The sequence below is a fragment of the Danio rerio genome, chromosome 14 (genome assembly GCF_052040795.2).
Source record: "Danio rerio strain M-AB ecotype USA chromosome 14, GRCz13ab, whole genome shotgun sequence".
Lineage (NCBI taxonomy): Eukaryota > Metazoa > Chordata > Actinopteri > Cypriniformes > Danionidae > Danio > Danio rerio.
The window spans coordinates 41,818,348-41,835,197 of NC_141034.1; the positions used below are offsets into that span (position 1 = coordinate 41,818,348).

Sequence of the window (16,850 nt, forward strand, 5' to 3'; positions counted from 1 at the left end):
GGGTTACGTGCGTTAGTTTGTGTAATAAGTATTCTACTTGTGACCTCTAGATGCCGCTAAGAGCACAATGAACATTTCCTGCTGCATTTCTGTTACAGTGGCGTTTATGGATCAGGGATTTTTCTCTCTCCCTCTCCCTTCTACTTAGTGCCCTCATGACAGCGTGATAAACTACATAATATCGTTTCACATGGTGTGTTGATGCAGCTGATCCTTTTTTACACAAAGTAGCGAGTGATTGAAACCCGCACTGAATCGAGACATTTCGATGACTCAGTCGTGCCAGCAATCGAAACTCTCGTGTGAGGTGATTGTGAATTTTCGTTTGGAGTCTGTGAGTGATACACATGTGTCCTTTCATAACGTAATGACAACGGTAACGTCTTGTGTGCTTTTTAAATCGTAGTCTTTATGTTAGTACTCGTTTTTATTGGTCATAAAAGTGTATTGCAGATACGTGGTGTGAGGAAGCTTGCACCTGCACCAAACACGGATGCGCGCGCAGCGTGATGAGGTTGAAAATGGAATGGAAATACTATAGTGTTATTTCGTGAGACATCCCAAAGGCTTTTATTTATTTATTTTCCTGTCTAGAGTCTCAGAGGTATGCCTCGGTGTTGCCAAATCACAAAAAAAATATATAAATATATATAATCAAGCTAGAGTCACTGTCTTTCATAACCATAATAACAAGGTAGTGGTCTTTTAACTAAATGATTGCAATAGTTAAGTGTTTTGCATAGTCAATCATACATATAACTCAATGGATAAATCCCACGGGTTCACCGATGTTAGAACTTCGCCTGACTGTTGATGAAGCACATTGTGTGTGTAGTATAAATACACTGCACACTGCAATCAGCAAGTTTCCAGTGTTCTTTGACCCCTATGTTCTTTGACCTAGTGTATACCAGCAACAGCCATAAACATAATTTACAATGGCTGTTGCCAAACACGTACTATTTAATACATAGCACACAGAACTACTTTCCGAGGCCCTGTTTATTATTCACCTGGTATTAAAATGCATTTTGGTCTGAAGAGGGCGTTCCTGTTTACACCTGGTGTGATTTTGGTGTATCTAAGCAGTTTGCTTATTTCTGATTTTTTTTTTTTTTGGAGTAAAATTGTTAAATAAGCTCGTGCAATTTACGTAAAAATGCTAGATAACACCAAAAAAAAGAACATTCTAAGAGCTGCTAGGTTTTTTTATGTTCTGATAGCTGTAAAACTATACCAACTGTTTATTTTGACAGAATCAGAACTTTATAAGAGATCATTGTGCTTTTAACATTGTTTTTCTAAAACCCAATTCCTTCTGGTTATCGCATTACATTAACACGTTATTTAGTAATAGGTCTATATGCTGAGTTTATGACTTTTAACAATTTACACTGTGGATGCAATCCAGTCCAATTCATTTTTCAATATCTCTGATATTGGTCAAACATTGGCAAGCTCAAAGCACGTTATCCTCTGCGTACTGCTAACATTGTCTACATGACATTAATTGTTTTTGTGTGTTGCTAAACAAGTACAAATTAAGCATTCAGAATTGCTTTCTTTATTATGACCTAAAAACAGCCGTCATTTAGGTGTTGCTCACCTGTTTTTTGCACATCATACTCATTTGCTTATAGAGGCAGTGTGCGTAATTCCATGTGTAAATGTAGAATTTTGACAAGTGGTCTCACTTTAAACTAAAAGCTACTCTGTTCTGGAGCCTCCAATGCATTAGCTACGAAAGCACATTTTTATACGCCTTTTTTTATGACAAATCATCCCTTGTCGCTTATAATAGGCGGATATGGCAACACTAGCACTTGTTAATGTTTGGGTAAATACGAAAGAGGTTTTGTTGTATGGAGTCCACACGAGCACGTCTCAAAGCTCCGCCCTCGACGATTCAAAATGATGTTCTTGTGTGAGGGACTGAGCGAGCGAGAGAGGGGGAGAGCGAGAGCGCAATCGGTCGGAAATCACTTCACTCTCACATAGGCTTTCCACAGTATAGACGCGCGCGGTGAGCTGCGGCAAGAGCGCGAGCCCCGGCGTCCTCGGTAACTCTCAATGCTGAACTGACGATGAGAGCACGCGCACTGGACACTATCGGACATAGCCTTGGAAGATTTTTCTGTTTTCACTTTTACGCACAGACAGTTGTGGACTGAAGGCTGAAGTTTTGGAGGATGTTGTCGTGTGGAATTGGAGGTTTCGGGATGCTGTGAGTCCGGTCCGGAGTAGCGCTGGTTCGGGGTTTCCTTCCGTGCGCAAGGAGAGGACACATCTCTCTGATGTGCGTAACCCAAGTTGCGCGCTCTTATTTTCTGACGTGACACTTTTTGCGACTATATTAGCGTACCCTTCGTATTAAAAAGAGGATTTTTCATGAGAAACAAGAGAGCTCACAGCGGAAAAGGGTGCTTTTTTGTATCGACAGGATTGCGGTGGTGCTGAATTTTGGATACCCAAGCGCTTTATTTGTAGTGTGGAAAAGGAAAGCGGCTTTCAGACCGACTCTATCAGTCAAGACTAAGAGGAGCAACTATCCGCTAAGGTATAATGAGATTGTTTTATATTTACAAATTTGCATGTCCAGAACATGCAATGAGGAACCATTAAGATTGACTTTTCATTGTAGAAATGTGTTACAGTGCATCTGTGTAAATCAAAACTGGTGGAAATATATCACCACTCGATGTACTGTAACGATGTGGCGTGCTTATTTGATTGTTCGTTTGTTCCTCTTCACGGAGCAAATAACTAAGCGCTGCACGCCTCACTCTGAGTAGCCCGAATTTATCGATATCTCAAGTTAACATCGCCCCCGATTGTCCTCAGAGCTGATTAGCTCGCATGTGACATGTTTTCCCTACACTACTGCTATTGATTTTTCTAAAAGAAACCGAGCGCTCGAGTGGTCAATATACGCTTGCTCTTATTTTTCCACATAGCCTATAGAAAATAAACCCTTGACCCATAGATCCACATGAAGCATCTTCATCAAGCTCAAGTGCTGGTCAGTGGAGCTTCGCGGATTTTAATCGATTCCTCTCTCTCTATATGTGATTTTCAAAACTCTTTCTCGTGCCCTCGAGAACGTCTGTACATTAACGATGAATAAACCACTGACCTGAAACCCTCACACAAAAACTGCGCTTATTTGAATAAAATTGTAAGCGCGTATAAGCAGTGCTTATTAGTTAGAACGAATAAATAGTGTTTATTGGCTTTTTAAAGATTTTATGAGTGCAACCTTAACCTGATACCTTATTTGGTTGCTGCTTGCCCCAACAACACCTGTTGCTTTCGTTTTTGCGCATATCTTCTCCATCTCAGTGCGCTATTTTCACAATGCGGCGGTTAATTTTACCCGCAGAATGCCGACAAGTCACATTTCGCAAAACGCACTAATTTCCTTGCTCGGAACTCACTCAATCAAAAGCATTGCCTGTCATAACAGCGGAATCCGGTCTTTCTGGCCGCTCCCGTCATCGGGTTGCTTTTCAAACCTGTTTGTCTGGTCCGTCTGAAAGAGACAGGTGTGAAAACACTGGCAGCCTTGGGGCTTCATTCCGCCCATCTGCGATCGGACATCTCGATTCTTTCTGTGGCGAGGCTTTCAGGCGGATGTAAACTTGTACCGAATGGCTTGCAAATGATCTGGTCAAACTCGGACCGCATTCATCCGCAGGTAAAAGTCATTTCCCTTCCTCTCTGCCCGAGATCGTGTTCTGCAGGCATCAGCACAAGCGCTCTCCGGCACTTGGGTGAGATTCTAGTGCTGTTCCAGTAGATTATTGATCTGCGGATCTTATAAACAGGTTATTTCTGTTTGTTTTTTTCACTGCTCCGTTTCTTCAATGCACTGAAACTATATTCCTCACTTCACGCGGGCGGTTATAGGTGGATTCGATTTAAATTATGGGATAGGAGGGATAGGACGCTGGGTCCATAATAAAGCCTTGTAGTCTTAAACGAAGTCGAAAACAAAATCTGGTGGTCTTCCCACGTGTTTTCCTTGTACTTATGAACTAATTTTACTTAGCACAAAAGTTGCAAGTTGGTCAGGGCTCGTGTTTTAACTTGGTAAACAGTCGTTCACGAACGGAAATCGCGCTTGTCTGAAGAGGAAACCATAGCAACAGCACACCGCTGAGGCTTCGGACGGTACGCTGACAAAACCGAAATAGTATTGTTTTGTTTGGCTATAGTATCGTTCTATTATACCATATGCTACCTGACTACATTTCTGTTTTGCTAAACTTAGTTTATTTTTTGACGTGTGTGCTCAGTCAACTTCAACTTAGCCTTCTGTAAATATTCTACGTTGAGACAGTGAATAATTATCACGTTTCGGGCTTTCACGCTTTGTAAATCTAAGGGGCGTAAACACAGACACATTGAGTTTAAGAGCCCATTGAAATAATAGAAAACTAGACTCTTTACATGAGCACAAAGTTTCCACACACTTGTGTTTTCTTTGTGCTTAAATTAACTTTTAACTATATATGTCACTTCCAAGTGCCCTGTTGTAAATGCTATAATTGGTCTTATTAGAAATGATATGTAAAATTGACAGCTTCACACTGTTGTAGTTAAGAAGCCAATAATGTGCCCCTTGCGATGGTGAGACCTAAAATTTAGCGATTGTTTCATGTTGTTCAATAGAAAATTGAATTATCTTATTATATTCTTCATGTATGTGTCTTTGTCAAAACATATAACAAGCGTACCCAGTAAAAATAATCACCTAGTATTGAGATTTACTGCCTTTCATTATCCTGCCACTTTAACAGTGGCTATTTCCCTTGATCCATTTCAATGTTGTCTTTTTAACCCATGATATTAACAGCAGTCCTCTCTTTTTTTCTATCAGTGTGTATGTGTGTGTGTTTAGCCGTGTGTAATGGCGTGTGAGAGTTTGTGTGCCAGCCTTGTGACTGGCCAGCTCTCTCTGTGTAACAGCCTGGTAGACAGCAGCGGGGCAGCAGTTCATCTCGTCTGAAAGCGGGCGCAGACTAATCTGGCCCCACAATGGCTGAATGAAATAATTAAAGTAATCCTCTGTGCCTCGCATTTGGCTGGGGAGGGGTGGGGGACTTGGACCACCCATCCTGAACGGGTCACTGAGCGTCGTGGAGCTGGTGGCCCATAGAGCTTGGATGGCTGCAGCCGAGGACAAAAGCTCATGTGAGCTCAAGTCAGTAGCTGTGAGTGCTGGTCAGTCTTGAATATTTCAGATGAGGCTGGTTAGCGTTCGTCGCCTGTGATTGTATTTTATTTTAGCTCATTTATCTGGTCTCAGATAGTTGACTCTGAGTGAATAAGAATGTTTTATTTTCACGAGGTCAGTACACACTCTTTTTATTTCCTTGCTGATTAATTGGCAACATTACTCAGTGAGACTATGGACTCATCTTGTGTAGTACCAAGCAAATAATTCTTCTGATGTATTTTTTTCAAAGAAACTTCAGGTGCGTACTAAAATGTCAGTTGAGCCGGATGAGTTAACCATTAACCTTGGACAGATGCTGTTCTCACAGTTGCTTCTGAGTCAATCATTCTCCTAGCTTCAGACAAGAGCTGACTCCTGAACCCTCATAAATGTCAGTGCTTTAATTTAATTCTTTAATTATCACATTGAAACCGTGATGGGGAGGGGTTAGAACAATCATTGACTCGATGTGTTACCATGACGCAGTGGAACCACTGTGCCTCGTCCAGGAATCTGACTCCTGCCATGACGGTTACGTAAATGCTTTAATGGCTTTATTTTCCCTAGAATCACCTTGCAGTTTCACGCTGAGCTGGATGCCACCTGGGGGGGTGTCTTGGCAGAGTTATGCCATCCTCATATTCCCATGGGTTTTTTTTGCTGGCAGAGAAATGGTGAGCATTGGTACAATGATGAATTCCTCGTTACAAGTCTCTAAAGGAGAAAGAAGGAGAGCGAGACGGTAAAAGTGAGGGAGAGAGAAAATCATACAGCAATTTTAAAGCATGTCAGCGGGGGAGGCTTTAGAATAGTAATTAGCCCGTTAAATCTGTTAACCTCCCCCTGCGCAACAACACAATGGCCTTCTCGACAGTATATATATATATGAGCGCATCTCTGAGAGGGCATGGGGGGGTACAAAAAGATGGTGGCTCATGAAAGAGAAAGACAGGGAAATGTAGGAGGTGTTGTTACAAGAGATCAGGTGTGAAATGAACATAATGTGTTTTTTGCGGACAGGAAATGAGAGGGGAACCATATTCCCCCAAAGGCTGGCGCGAAAGTTCTGGCCAAATGTACTGTGAATAATTCGCTAGAACCGATGGGGAGATTCCACAGGGGGAAAGGCGATTCAAACCTTCCCCTTCGCTCACAGCTATTGATTGTATTAATGACATCCAGCTTATACACAGCAGTACGAGATGAATTAGGCTACACAGCCCGAGAGCTGAGCATAAATTCTCTCAGGATTATGACAGTAGTCATAAATACAGCACTCTGGCGACGCCTGTCTCCCTGTGAGGAGATCTTAGCTGTGGCTCGACCATGCTGTATTTGAAGACATTATTAGAGAGGTGGACGGTGTGTGTTGATTTAGGGCCTGTCATAAACCGCCTTTCTGACCATGTAATGATGACGATCAAAGCTCGGAGGTGAAGAAAAGCCCCACCGACGGCCCATTGTCATTGTAATGGCTGGGCTTATTGTGTACCTGTGTGAAGGCTAAGTGCTAACTCTCTACAACTGAAAGGAAATCTGTCTGCTTGGTAGCAGTGCTTGATTTGACTCTGTTAAGGCCTCCTGTGTCTTGTAAATGTTGCTGTCGTTAAGGCACGCCACTCATATGCACTTACACATTTCCATTTCAAAGGAGAGTTCTTCACCACAAGCTCAAGCTTTTGCCCCCCTTATTTTTCATATACTCAAACACATTTGGTTGTGTTTCTTGCTCTTGTGACCTTCATGTTTTTTTTTTTGCCTGAGATTTTCCATTTGCCCGAGTATCTGCTCGCAAACACATACTGACATTCCTTTGCTGTGGTTGTTTTTAGTTCTTGTGTGTAAGTTTTACACACCCACTGACATACGGTGCATACGTATGGGCGCACACGCACATACACAGAAGAGTGTGGGAAAGGATGTCCACAGCCCACATTTGGGTTCCCAGTGTACAGTGACCCTTTAACACAGACTCTTTACGCTGGGCCCTTGAGAGAGTGAATGTCGTGAGAGCTTCTTAAACCCTTCATCGCAACAAACAGATTCACACGCTTTTCATGTTGCAAGAATGTTCTTGAGACTTGTTGACTTTTCTAATGCAAGATGGGATGTTTCGGATTGGTTCATATGTTGATCTTTTTTTTTTTGTTTAGTTTTTTTGTCTAAACAAATCGCTTGTTAGCTAACCCGGTTAATCCTTCACCCCATTCATTTGAGGTTTCCATTCAGCTTTTTCACTTTGACCTTTTTTATCAACACATGGTCCAAAATTCAACACACACCTTCATCTGAGAGCCGACGCATCTCTGTGAAATGCCTTTTCTATGAGATGGTTGTTCGAGATCACAATGAGGGGTGCGCTGCTTTAGAGTTGAGGCATTTTTCACCTCTCCAACCCCTTTTGCATTCTGCACTGTTTAATTAGCCGCATGAAAAGTGTGCCATAGTCATCTGTCTCGACAGATTCAGAATTAGACTGCGAAATTAGTAAGAAACGAGTCAAGTTCTCATCACACGTGTGATCAGGGTCACACATCCCACCCTTCATTTCAGCCTCATTAGTGCATTGTTCTCCCTACAGCATCAGTGCCTTGTGGCTGCAGTTGTGTGACTGGATTCATATTCGCTGGTGTCTAATTTGTCTAAATTAAAACAGTTTTTCCATGTATAGGTGAGTGTGTGAGATTACACATTTGTAACAATAAAGTTAGCCTTTTTTCCCTCTAACCACATTTATATATTTATTTATTTTGTAATGTGTTTGTGAGAGGCGCACTATGTCATGCGTTTGCTAATGGAAGAATATTGAATGGTACATGCACTAAACTACTACCACCAATCAATACTGATGAGAGTGTAGAAGATCCCACTTCCTATTAGTCACCAAATGGCTACTTCATTTTGCTTACTGTCAGTTGTCTGTCTATTTATTTTATCAGTATTTTTCCCCTAATAATATGTAAGGTTATATTTAAATTTCTTGATCTTTAATGTTTGGGATTCACAGGCAGAATGTAACTAGTGGCAACACTCACACACCCCCCATTGGTTCACCGCTGGGTCGAGTCGAGGTGTCTGTCTCCTCTGGACAGTAATCTAGAGCCGTGCCTCATTAGCCATGGGGAGCATGGTGGGATAACATTCCACATATGTTAGAGGGGTCTGCAATTACCACAGCGGGAAACATCAAAGTAACATGACCTTAAACGTGAGGGATTAAACGAAATCAGATTTATTTATTTATTTGATTGGGGTTTTTTTTAATGTTCTTTCACAGTACCTCATGCTGAGGCTGTTAATATTTGGTGAAGTGGCAGGAGGGGGCTGTTGTCAAGACACCCTCTATAGCCCTGTCTATTACACTCCCTGTGGCAGTGTGATGTTTCCACAAATTGGGAGCCATTTGCTGCGAATAGCTATCAGCTGAAGTGGCCATTGGAAGATTAGAAAACCATACTCTTCCACCATGTGTTCAATAACCTAAAGAGTCAAACAGGAAAGGGAAGATTCACACGTGAAACTGCTTTTAAGAAACCATGCTTTTGGTTTATATTTCACTCTTTTTTTCTGTGGTCCCATTTTGTCTGACTTGTTATGAGAAACATTAGAATGGGATAAATAAATACATTTTAATTTTAATACACTTTTAAAAAAATTCACTGGGATTTTAAATATAGTTTCTTTTAAATAAAAAAAAAAAAAAACTGCAAACAGTTATGGGGAAAAGAAAAACAAACATTTAGGCTGATTTTGATGGATTTTACCCTTTTGCTGACCCCAGGCACGATTCTGAAAATGAACATCAAGACAGTTTATCAATAGCTTGGAAACGGTAGATCAAGTAGAGCAAAAACAAATATCATTTCAATGGGCATCAGTTGTCTGCTAGCTTCCTCCTCTCTTAGGGTCAGCCAGCCAATGCATCTCTTAGGAACACTGACATATGTTGTCTTTATGAATTAGACATGACATGAAGTTTGCAGAATGAAGGTCAAACACAAGTAACTGTTTGTGACACATTTACTGCCTCTAAAAAGGAGAGGTTTACAACACATGAAGGGGCGATCAATCATAAATCCCAGGGAATCAGTACCATAAAACTCTGTGGCTGCCATCGTTTACGGCTTCTTGGCACTGTCAGAGACTTTGAAGGATTGTGTCTGAGGAATGAATGTTTCTCTAATCGCATTTGTTTGTTTGCTTGATCTTTTGCAGCAACAGACTGACGATGTGCCAGAGTGCCAATGCGATGTGGTCACGGTGGAGTGCCATGCTAGTGTGGATTTTGCTTCTCCTCTGCTGCTCTGCAAATGTAGTCAACACCATTCTCTACCAGGTGACCGAGGAGCAGCCGCCCAACACCCTGATTGGCAGCTTGGCATCTGACCAGGGCCTGCCAGACACAGGTCACCTTTACAAGCTGGAGGTTGGTGCTCCTTACCTCCGCGTGGATGGCAAAACCGGGGATATCTACACCACGGAGAACTCTATCGATCGGGAGTCTCTTAAAGACTGTCGCAACCTTTTCGAGGGCGATCCTTGTTTCCTAGAATTTGAGGTGTCTATTACAGACCTGATGAAAGGCACAGGACCTCGGCTTATTGAAGGCCGCATTGAGATCTTGGATGAGAACGACAACACTCCACAATTCTCCTCACCCGTCTTGACATTGTCGATCCCAGAAAACACTCACGTGGGTGCACTTTTTGCAATTCCTGTAGCCACGGACAGGGATTCTGGAAGCAATGGCATTGCTGATTATGCGCTAACCACCGGCCCTGAAGCTGCCAACCTTTTTAGCCTGCAGGTGGCACAAGACTCTGACGAGAAATTACCGCAACTCATTGTATTGGGTAACCTGGATAGAGAACTGCGAGATTCATACGACCTCAATATAAAAGTGGTTGACGGCGGCTCTCCACCCCGCCAGAGTAGCGCCCTCCTCAGGATCACCATAACAGATGCTAATGACAATGTCCCCAAGTTTGAGAGGTCACACTACGAGGGTGAGCTGCCAGAAAACAGCCCAGTGGGTCATTCTGTCCTTCAAGTAAGTGCTTTTTTCAGTATATTTGATTTCCATTACACATTTAAATTATCTTAATGACTGTGAATATAAATATTTGCTTTAATATAGAGGAATAAACGTACATTTTCCTCTCCTATAAGCTTAAAACATCTGTAAGCAAGTATGCATTATGCTAAACCTTCAGATTGGACGTTAAGTAATAGTGGAGCTGATTTGACAGCCTGGCAATAGAAGTGCACTCAAGCCCCATGTACAAAGCTTGACAAGCTGTTGTAAATGGAAGTCTCTGTTATCCCAATGGGCTTTAGCCTCGGTTCCCACACAACAGGGTTGAAGCGGAAGAAATGGGAAAGCCAAATCATATTTTCACGGGCAATCGATTGATCCCTCATGGTCCCTTTAAACACAAGCTTTACAAACAGGAGAGAGGTATTGACTGGCGGTGAGAATTACATGTTGAATTGTTGTGGAAACGAAATCGCTGCTATGATTAGGATGGCTGCGAAGGCTGGAAGCTTTCCAAGATCAATCTGACACGAGTGTCCAGGCAAAAAAAAAAAAAGAAGAAATGTTTTAATGACTGTTAATCTTTCAGTCAACAATTAATCCATGCAACCAAGTTGTATTCAAAGAGCATGTCAGAAGACTTTATTTCCCTCTCAGTCCTCATAAGCATCCTTTGAAGCCGAAGTAAATAAGCAGTAGTGGTATTAAAACAGCTTAATTTTATGATTTCAGAGGGTTGTAAGTGTTGATGGAGTGTTTCAGCTTGTTCAGAGAAATGCTCTTCAAATACATTAAATGAAATGAATTCCCAGTTTGCATGGCGGATGAAATGGAGTGACTCATATAGAGCAATAATAACTTAAGCACCATGAATAATCTTATGACTGCCTCAGATTAAGGCTTCTCTCTGTAATTCATGGGCTGAAACACCATGCGTGTTTCATACACAGCCAAGGACGAAAAGAGGAGAGGATGTTGCAGGAACAAGGGAATCTTGATTGTTTGAAAGCTTTAATCAAGCTGCACTTCGATTTAGAGCTGTTTAAAATTGTTCCCTGGCTCACGATAGACCAGAATTCTAGAAATCTGTGCCAAGACTGAGTAACTTAAGTGATGTCTCAATTTGACTTAATCTAGCAAACTACCGATAATTTTGCACAACTTGACTTGCATACTAGACAACCTAATCATATTTAACTCTTCAGAGTCAATGTTCGTTGTATCATATATTGAATAATAATACATTATATGTTATGCTGTTAAGGTGAATGCCATTTTTTGCAATCAAATGAAATGTACTGTTTTAAATTCTTGCAATATTCAGCAAGTATAAGAGTTAGTACAAACTAGTGCATTTAGGTCTTTTTTCAGTTTATAAAGCATATATTTTTTCACATGCATATATATTATTGCTTGCATTAATAATAGTCAATTTCTAGTGCTACATAATAATAATTTAAACCATGTGTGGCCATTGATGTGTAAACCTGTGACTTATATAGTTTGTTAATTAACTTTATGGAACCTTTTTTGTCATGATGTGTTTGTGCTTTGCCTAGTTTAATTTTGAATTTTGTTGTTTTAGGTGAAGGCCAATGACTCTGACATGGGACCCAATGGTGAGGTTACCTACAGCCTCCATCAGCCATCATCACCAGTGATGAGACTTCTAAGCATTGACCGCAACACAGGCATCATTTTCGTCAAAGGCTCAGTAGATCGTGAAGAAATCAGCATTCTCAAGTTCTATGTCCAAGCTAAAGACAACGGTCCTCAGTCAAAGAGCTCCAAAGCCCTTGTGACTATCACAGTGAAAGATCAGAATGACAACGCACCCTCCATTAGAATCCGAGGCATTGGCCTTGTAACGCATGAAGATGGTGTCGCTAACATATCAGAGGACATGCCTGTTGGCACAGCTGTGGCTTTGGTGGAGGTATCAGATCGTGATGAGGGCGAAAATGCAGTTGTTACCTGTGTGGTTGCTGGGGATGTCCCGTTCCAGCTACGCTCAGCAAGTGAAACAGGCAATGACCGCAAAAGGAAGTACTTCCTCCAGACGACCACGCTACTGGACTATGAACGGATCAAAGAGTATAGGATTGAAATTGTAGCAGTGGACTCTGGCAACCCTGCACTATCCAGCACTAATTCTCTGAAGGTGCAAGTGACAGACATGAATGACAATGCCCCAGTGTTCTCGCCTACTTTGTATGAAGTAGAATTTTTTGAGGAGAACCAGCCAGGTGACAAGGTTCTGGATGTGGTAGCCACAGACGCCGACAGTGGGACTAATGCAGAGTTGACATACAGCATCACAGGTGGATCAGTTCCTGAGGGGCTCTTTGAAATTAACCCTAATACAGGAGAAGTGCGTGTCATGAGCCAGTTGGACCGTGAACAATTAGATCACTATCAATTTCTGGTCGCAGCAGCTGATAAAGGTGTACCAAGCCTAAGAGGAACTGCCACTGTTGTTGTTAAGGTGCTTGACAGGAATGACAATGACCCTAAATTTATGCTGAATGGTTATAGTTTTTCAGTCCAAGAGAACATGCCACCACTTAGTCCTGTTGGAATGGTAACAGTCAATGATCACGATGAAGGTGAAAATGCTCGTGTTCAACTTTCTGTAGAACCAGACAATGGAAAGTTTATGATTCAAAATGGAACGTACACCATCCTCTCGACTATTTCCTTTGACAGGGAAAAGGAGAGCACCTACAGTTTCCGATTGAAAGCTGTTGATGGAGGTGACCCACCACGCTCCTCCTACGTTGGCATTACTATTAATGTACTTGATGAGAACGACAATGCTCCCTATGTAACCAAACCCGCAAACTCCTCATACAAGTTCTTGGATCCCCGCACCAGCCCAGAAACCCACGTAGAAAGCGTTGAGGCAGAAGACATTGACATTGGTTTAAATTCTGAGCTGGACTTCAATATTGTGGGGGGTAACCCTCATGACTTGTTCCGCATCTCCTCGGAAGGTGAGATTACGTTGGCTAAAGAGTTCACACCCAAACACATTGGTCTCCACCGACTGGTTGTAAAAGTTAAGGACAAAGGCACGCCACCACGCCAAACGACTGCACTGGTACACATCTATGTCAATGAGACCATTGGCAATGTTTCTCACGTTGAAGGACTTGTTGGTCACAGTCTTTATACGCCACTTGAAATGGACATTGCAGGTGATCCAGATTATTCTCGAGACCCCCATAGTAACATTCTCTTTGCAGTCTTGGGTGGCTTTTCTGTGGTCATTCTCATCATTGTCGTGGCCATGATCATCAGGCATCTTGTACTGAAGGAGAACAAAAGTGGCTACCAGGCAGGCAAAAAAGAGACCAAAGACCTATATGCCCCCAAACCAGGACCTAAGAGCAACAAGAACAAAAAGGCAAAGAAAAGTAAAGCGCCAAAGCCTGCCAACCCTTCTGAGGAGGATGAGGGGGGAACTCTCCAGAAAGGCCTAAAGTTCAATCTCATGAATGAAAATGTCAACGATAGCCCTAGGATTCACCTGCCACTCAACTACCCTCCCGGGAGCCCAGACCTAGGGCGACACTATCGGTCTAATTCTCCTCTGCCATCCATTCAGCTCCAACCTCAATCACCATCTGCCTCAAAGAAACACCAGGCAGTGCAGGACCTGCCAGCCACCAACACCTTTGTAGGAACCGGGGACAACAACTCAACGGGCTCAGACCAGTATTCGGATTACAGCTACAAGGCCAACTCTTCGAAATATAGCACCAAACAGGTAGGAGACGACTTCGAAAGCATGGCAGGGTACCACAGCCCAGGGTACCACAGCTCAGGGTACCCCAGCTCAGGGTACCAAAGCTCAGGGTACCAGAGCTCAGGCTACTACAGCCCTAGGTACCACAGCACAGGGTATCAAAGCAACGGGTATCACAGCAACGTGGTGTGGACTGATGACATGTATTAGGGGCTGGAACTGAATGAATGTCAAACCAAAGCTGCACTGATCACAAAGCATGCACGTCACTTGATTGTTTTATTTGTCAACCTTTTGTTTTGCTTTCAGTTCTGTAGTATGCTCTGAAGGAAACATAACACATCACTGATTTAAATGAAGGAGACAACATCACACTGTCCTATTTTATTTTATTTTATTTTATTATTTCTAATTGCCGTTTTCAGTTTAACAGTGTTTTTTCCTGCCACTTAAAAGATGAACAGAACTGCTTTAGGAGTATTTTAAAGTCAATGTGTGTGTGATAATAACCTTACGACCAGAGAGATGTGCCTTATACTTTGAGTTTTGCTCTAAAAGACAAATCATCCTGCCATTGTTTTGTTATCTTCTGTTAGGCAAGCTTCAGGCTATTAATGTGTGAATTTTTCCTAGAAAGCTTAAAATTTTTTTGCATACAAAAACAAAAAAAGAACAGAATAAATGCTGAATAGAATAAAACACACAGCGAGGCCAGTCGAGTAAGGTGAACGCATTCGAAAAATTCCCATGGCATATTTTGACAGGCCTTTCAAAATGTCTTTAATTATTTGCAACTTGTTTAGTCCAAGATCAAGGGAATTATTTATTCAGATTAATGGCAGGTAATTTCCCTGTTCGTTTTTTTATCTTTATTGATTACACATGCAAGGAGAGCCTTCTTTTTTTTGTTATGTTCATAAGTGAAATGACTTCATTTAAATTCATAATCAGCTACCGATGTCTAAGTGTGCCATCGAACAGTTTTGAATTATTAAACGCAGGATTTTCTGCCAGGCTGTGAATAATGTCAGACAGCTACTTGACATTAAAACTTGATAATACTTTTTTTTTTTTTTTTTTGTGCTCCAGTACTGAACAAGAAAACCAAAAATTAGTACAGTTTATCTCTGACTTTATTAGCAGACCTTTAAAGACAATCACTGGAGAGTTTTTGTTTTGTTATGCAAGTTGTATATTGTGAATGTTAATAATCAGTTATTTGTGCTGTTGTGTGTGTTCATCCCAAATGCTGTTTTTGTTCTCGGCGATGAACATCTTAAATAGCTTTATATAGAAAAAAAAGTTTTACTTAATACGTTCTTAACATTTTTGATACCAAAATTTGTACAGTTTAGGACTAACCAGCCGCTTTGAAAGTGGCGTTTTTGTACAGTTGAGGCCTGGTTGCAAGGAAGACGTTTGTTCATATTTAAAGCAATATTCACTTGTGATGTTAATATGGAAAGATGCAATGTTTGAAGGATGTCCTGCAGTAGCGGCTAGTTTATATATTAATGCAGCAAATGCATACAAGTTGAATATAACATGACTATTTGCGTTCTCTGTGGAGCACGCGTCATCTGTGGAACTGTTTAAAGCTGCAGACATCCCCACTTCTGTTTAATTTCTGTCATGTGTTCTGTGTTCTTTTGTTTATGTTTGGATTGTATTTTGTATTTTTTACAAGCAAAGCAAGTTGGCTTTCAATAAAACTTTTGTGAAGGAGTCACATTGTGATCTTAATGTTAAGCAGAACCATTGAAATAACTCATCAGGGGACATGAATTCTTAAGGTACAGTATTTAATTTCCATATTCCCATATTTATTTATGACATTGCCCTTCTGAAATACCACATTTTATCCACATTTATCGACGGCCACCATGAAAATGTCTACTTTTACAAATGATAATAATAACTTTTGTCAGTTCCATTGAGCACAGGTCAAGGTGGAGTCGATAGCTCGACAAATAGATAGATTTTCTTCTCTTTTCTTTTCAGGACGCTTACTTTTATAGCATTCACAAAATGCCAAAATGTCAGTCCTATGAGATAAATGTGTTAATTCAATTAATATACCACATTCACACCTTTGCTCCTTTGGGACGGAGCCAAACACTGAGTCATTTAGCATTACAAATGCATTCATCTTTGTGTTTCATATGTGTTTTTGCTTCTCTCATCCATGCCGCACATCACAGGAACCAAATCATGTTTTGAAAGGATTTAAGCAGTGCTAGTTTACTATGTCCCAGTGACCCTAGAGGAAAGTGAGTTGTATTGTACAGGTCCTATCAATCCAATCCTATTTTTTCCTGGTCCATTCATTAGATTCGAGGAATAGGATCAAGGGATAGTTGTCAAAGCTCTTGTTACGTTTTTTTTTTTTTTTTTGTACTATTCGATTGGCTCCTTGTATGCCGGCAGCTAATCTGGGCCCAAAAAAAGACACACACTCATGCAGCCTTTCCTACCGCTGCCGACCATTTAAATTCTAGCAGCGTCTGCGCTTCTTAAAAGCTGTCGATTTTGCCCTCAGCTTGCACCGTCACCATGGAAACGGACTGACCAGTGTGTGTATGAGTGTGTGTTGTATGCTGACTCACAGACTGCTCTGAGTGCAGGTGGGGGGAGACAGAGAGAAAGAGGGACTGGGAGGGATCATAGATGAATAGAACGAGGACACAAGAAAGAGATAAGGGTGTTCATATTTGGAAGAATCAAGCCTTTCATTCATTCTCTTCTATCATTATAGTACTGTCTACTTTACATTTTCATTAAAAAAAATATCCACTATGAATGTGATCATGTGTGTTAGACTCTACTGTACCTTAAGTTTGTAATGGCCC

At 41.4% G+C, this 16,850-nt stretch overlaps 1 protein-coding gene across 2 annotated transcripts in view; it reads left to right on the forward strand.

Annotated features, from left to right (window-relative positions):
* The first annotated feature begins 1,986 nt into the window (after positions 1-1,986).
* Positions 1,987-16,850, forward strand: part of pcdh1b (protocadherin 1b) — a 305,780-nt gene continuing 290,916 nt past the window's right edge. The window contains 3 exon segments of one of the 2 annotated variants that reach the window (NM_001443932.1): positions 1,987-2,557; positions 9,434-10,268; positions 11,839-14,022. In NM_001443932.1, the coding sequence (NP_001430861.1) occupies positions 9,447-10,268; positions 11,839-14,022 (3,006 nt within the window). In that variant the 5' untranslated portion in view covers positions 1,987-2,557; positions 9,434-9,446. 2 annotated transcript variants of the gene reach the window in all.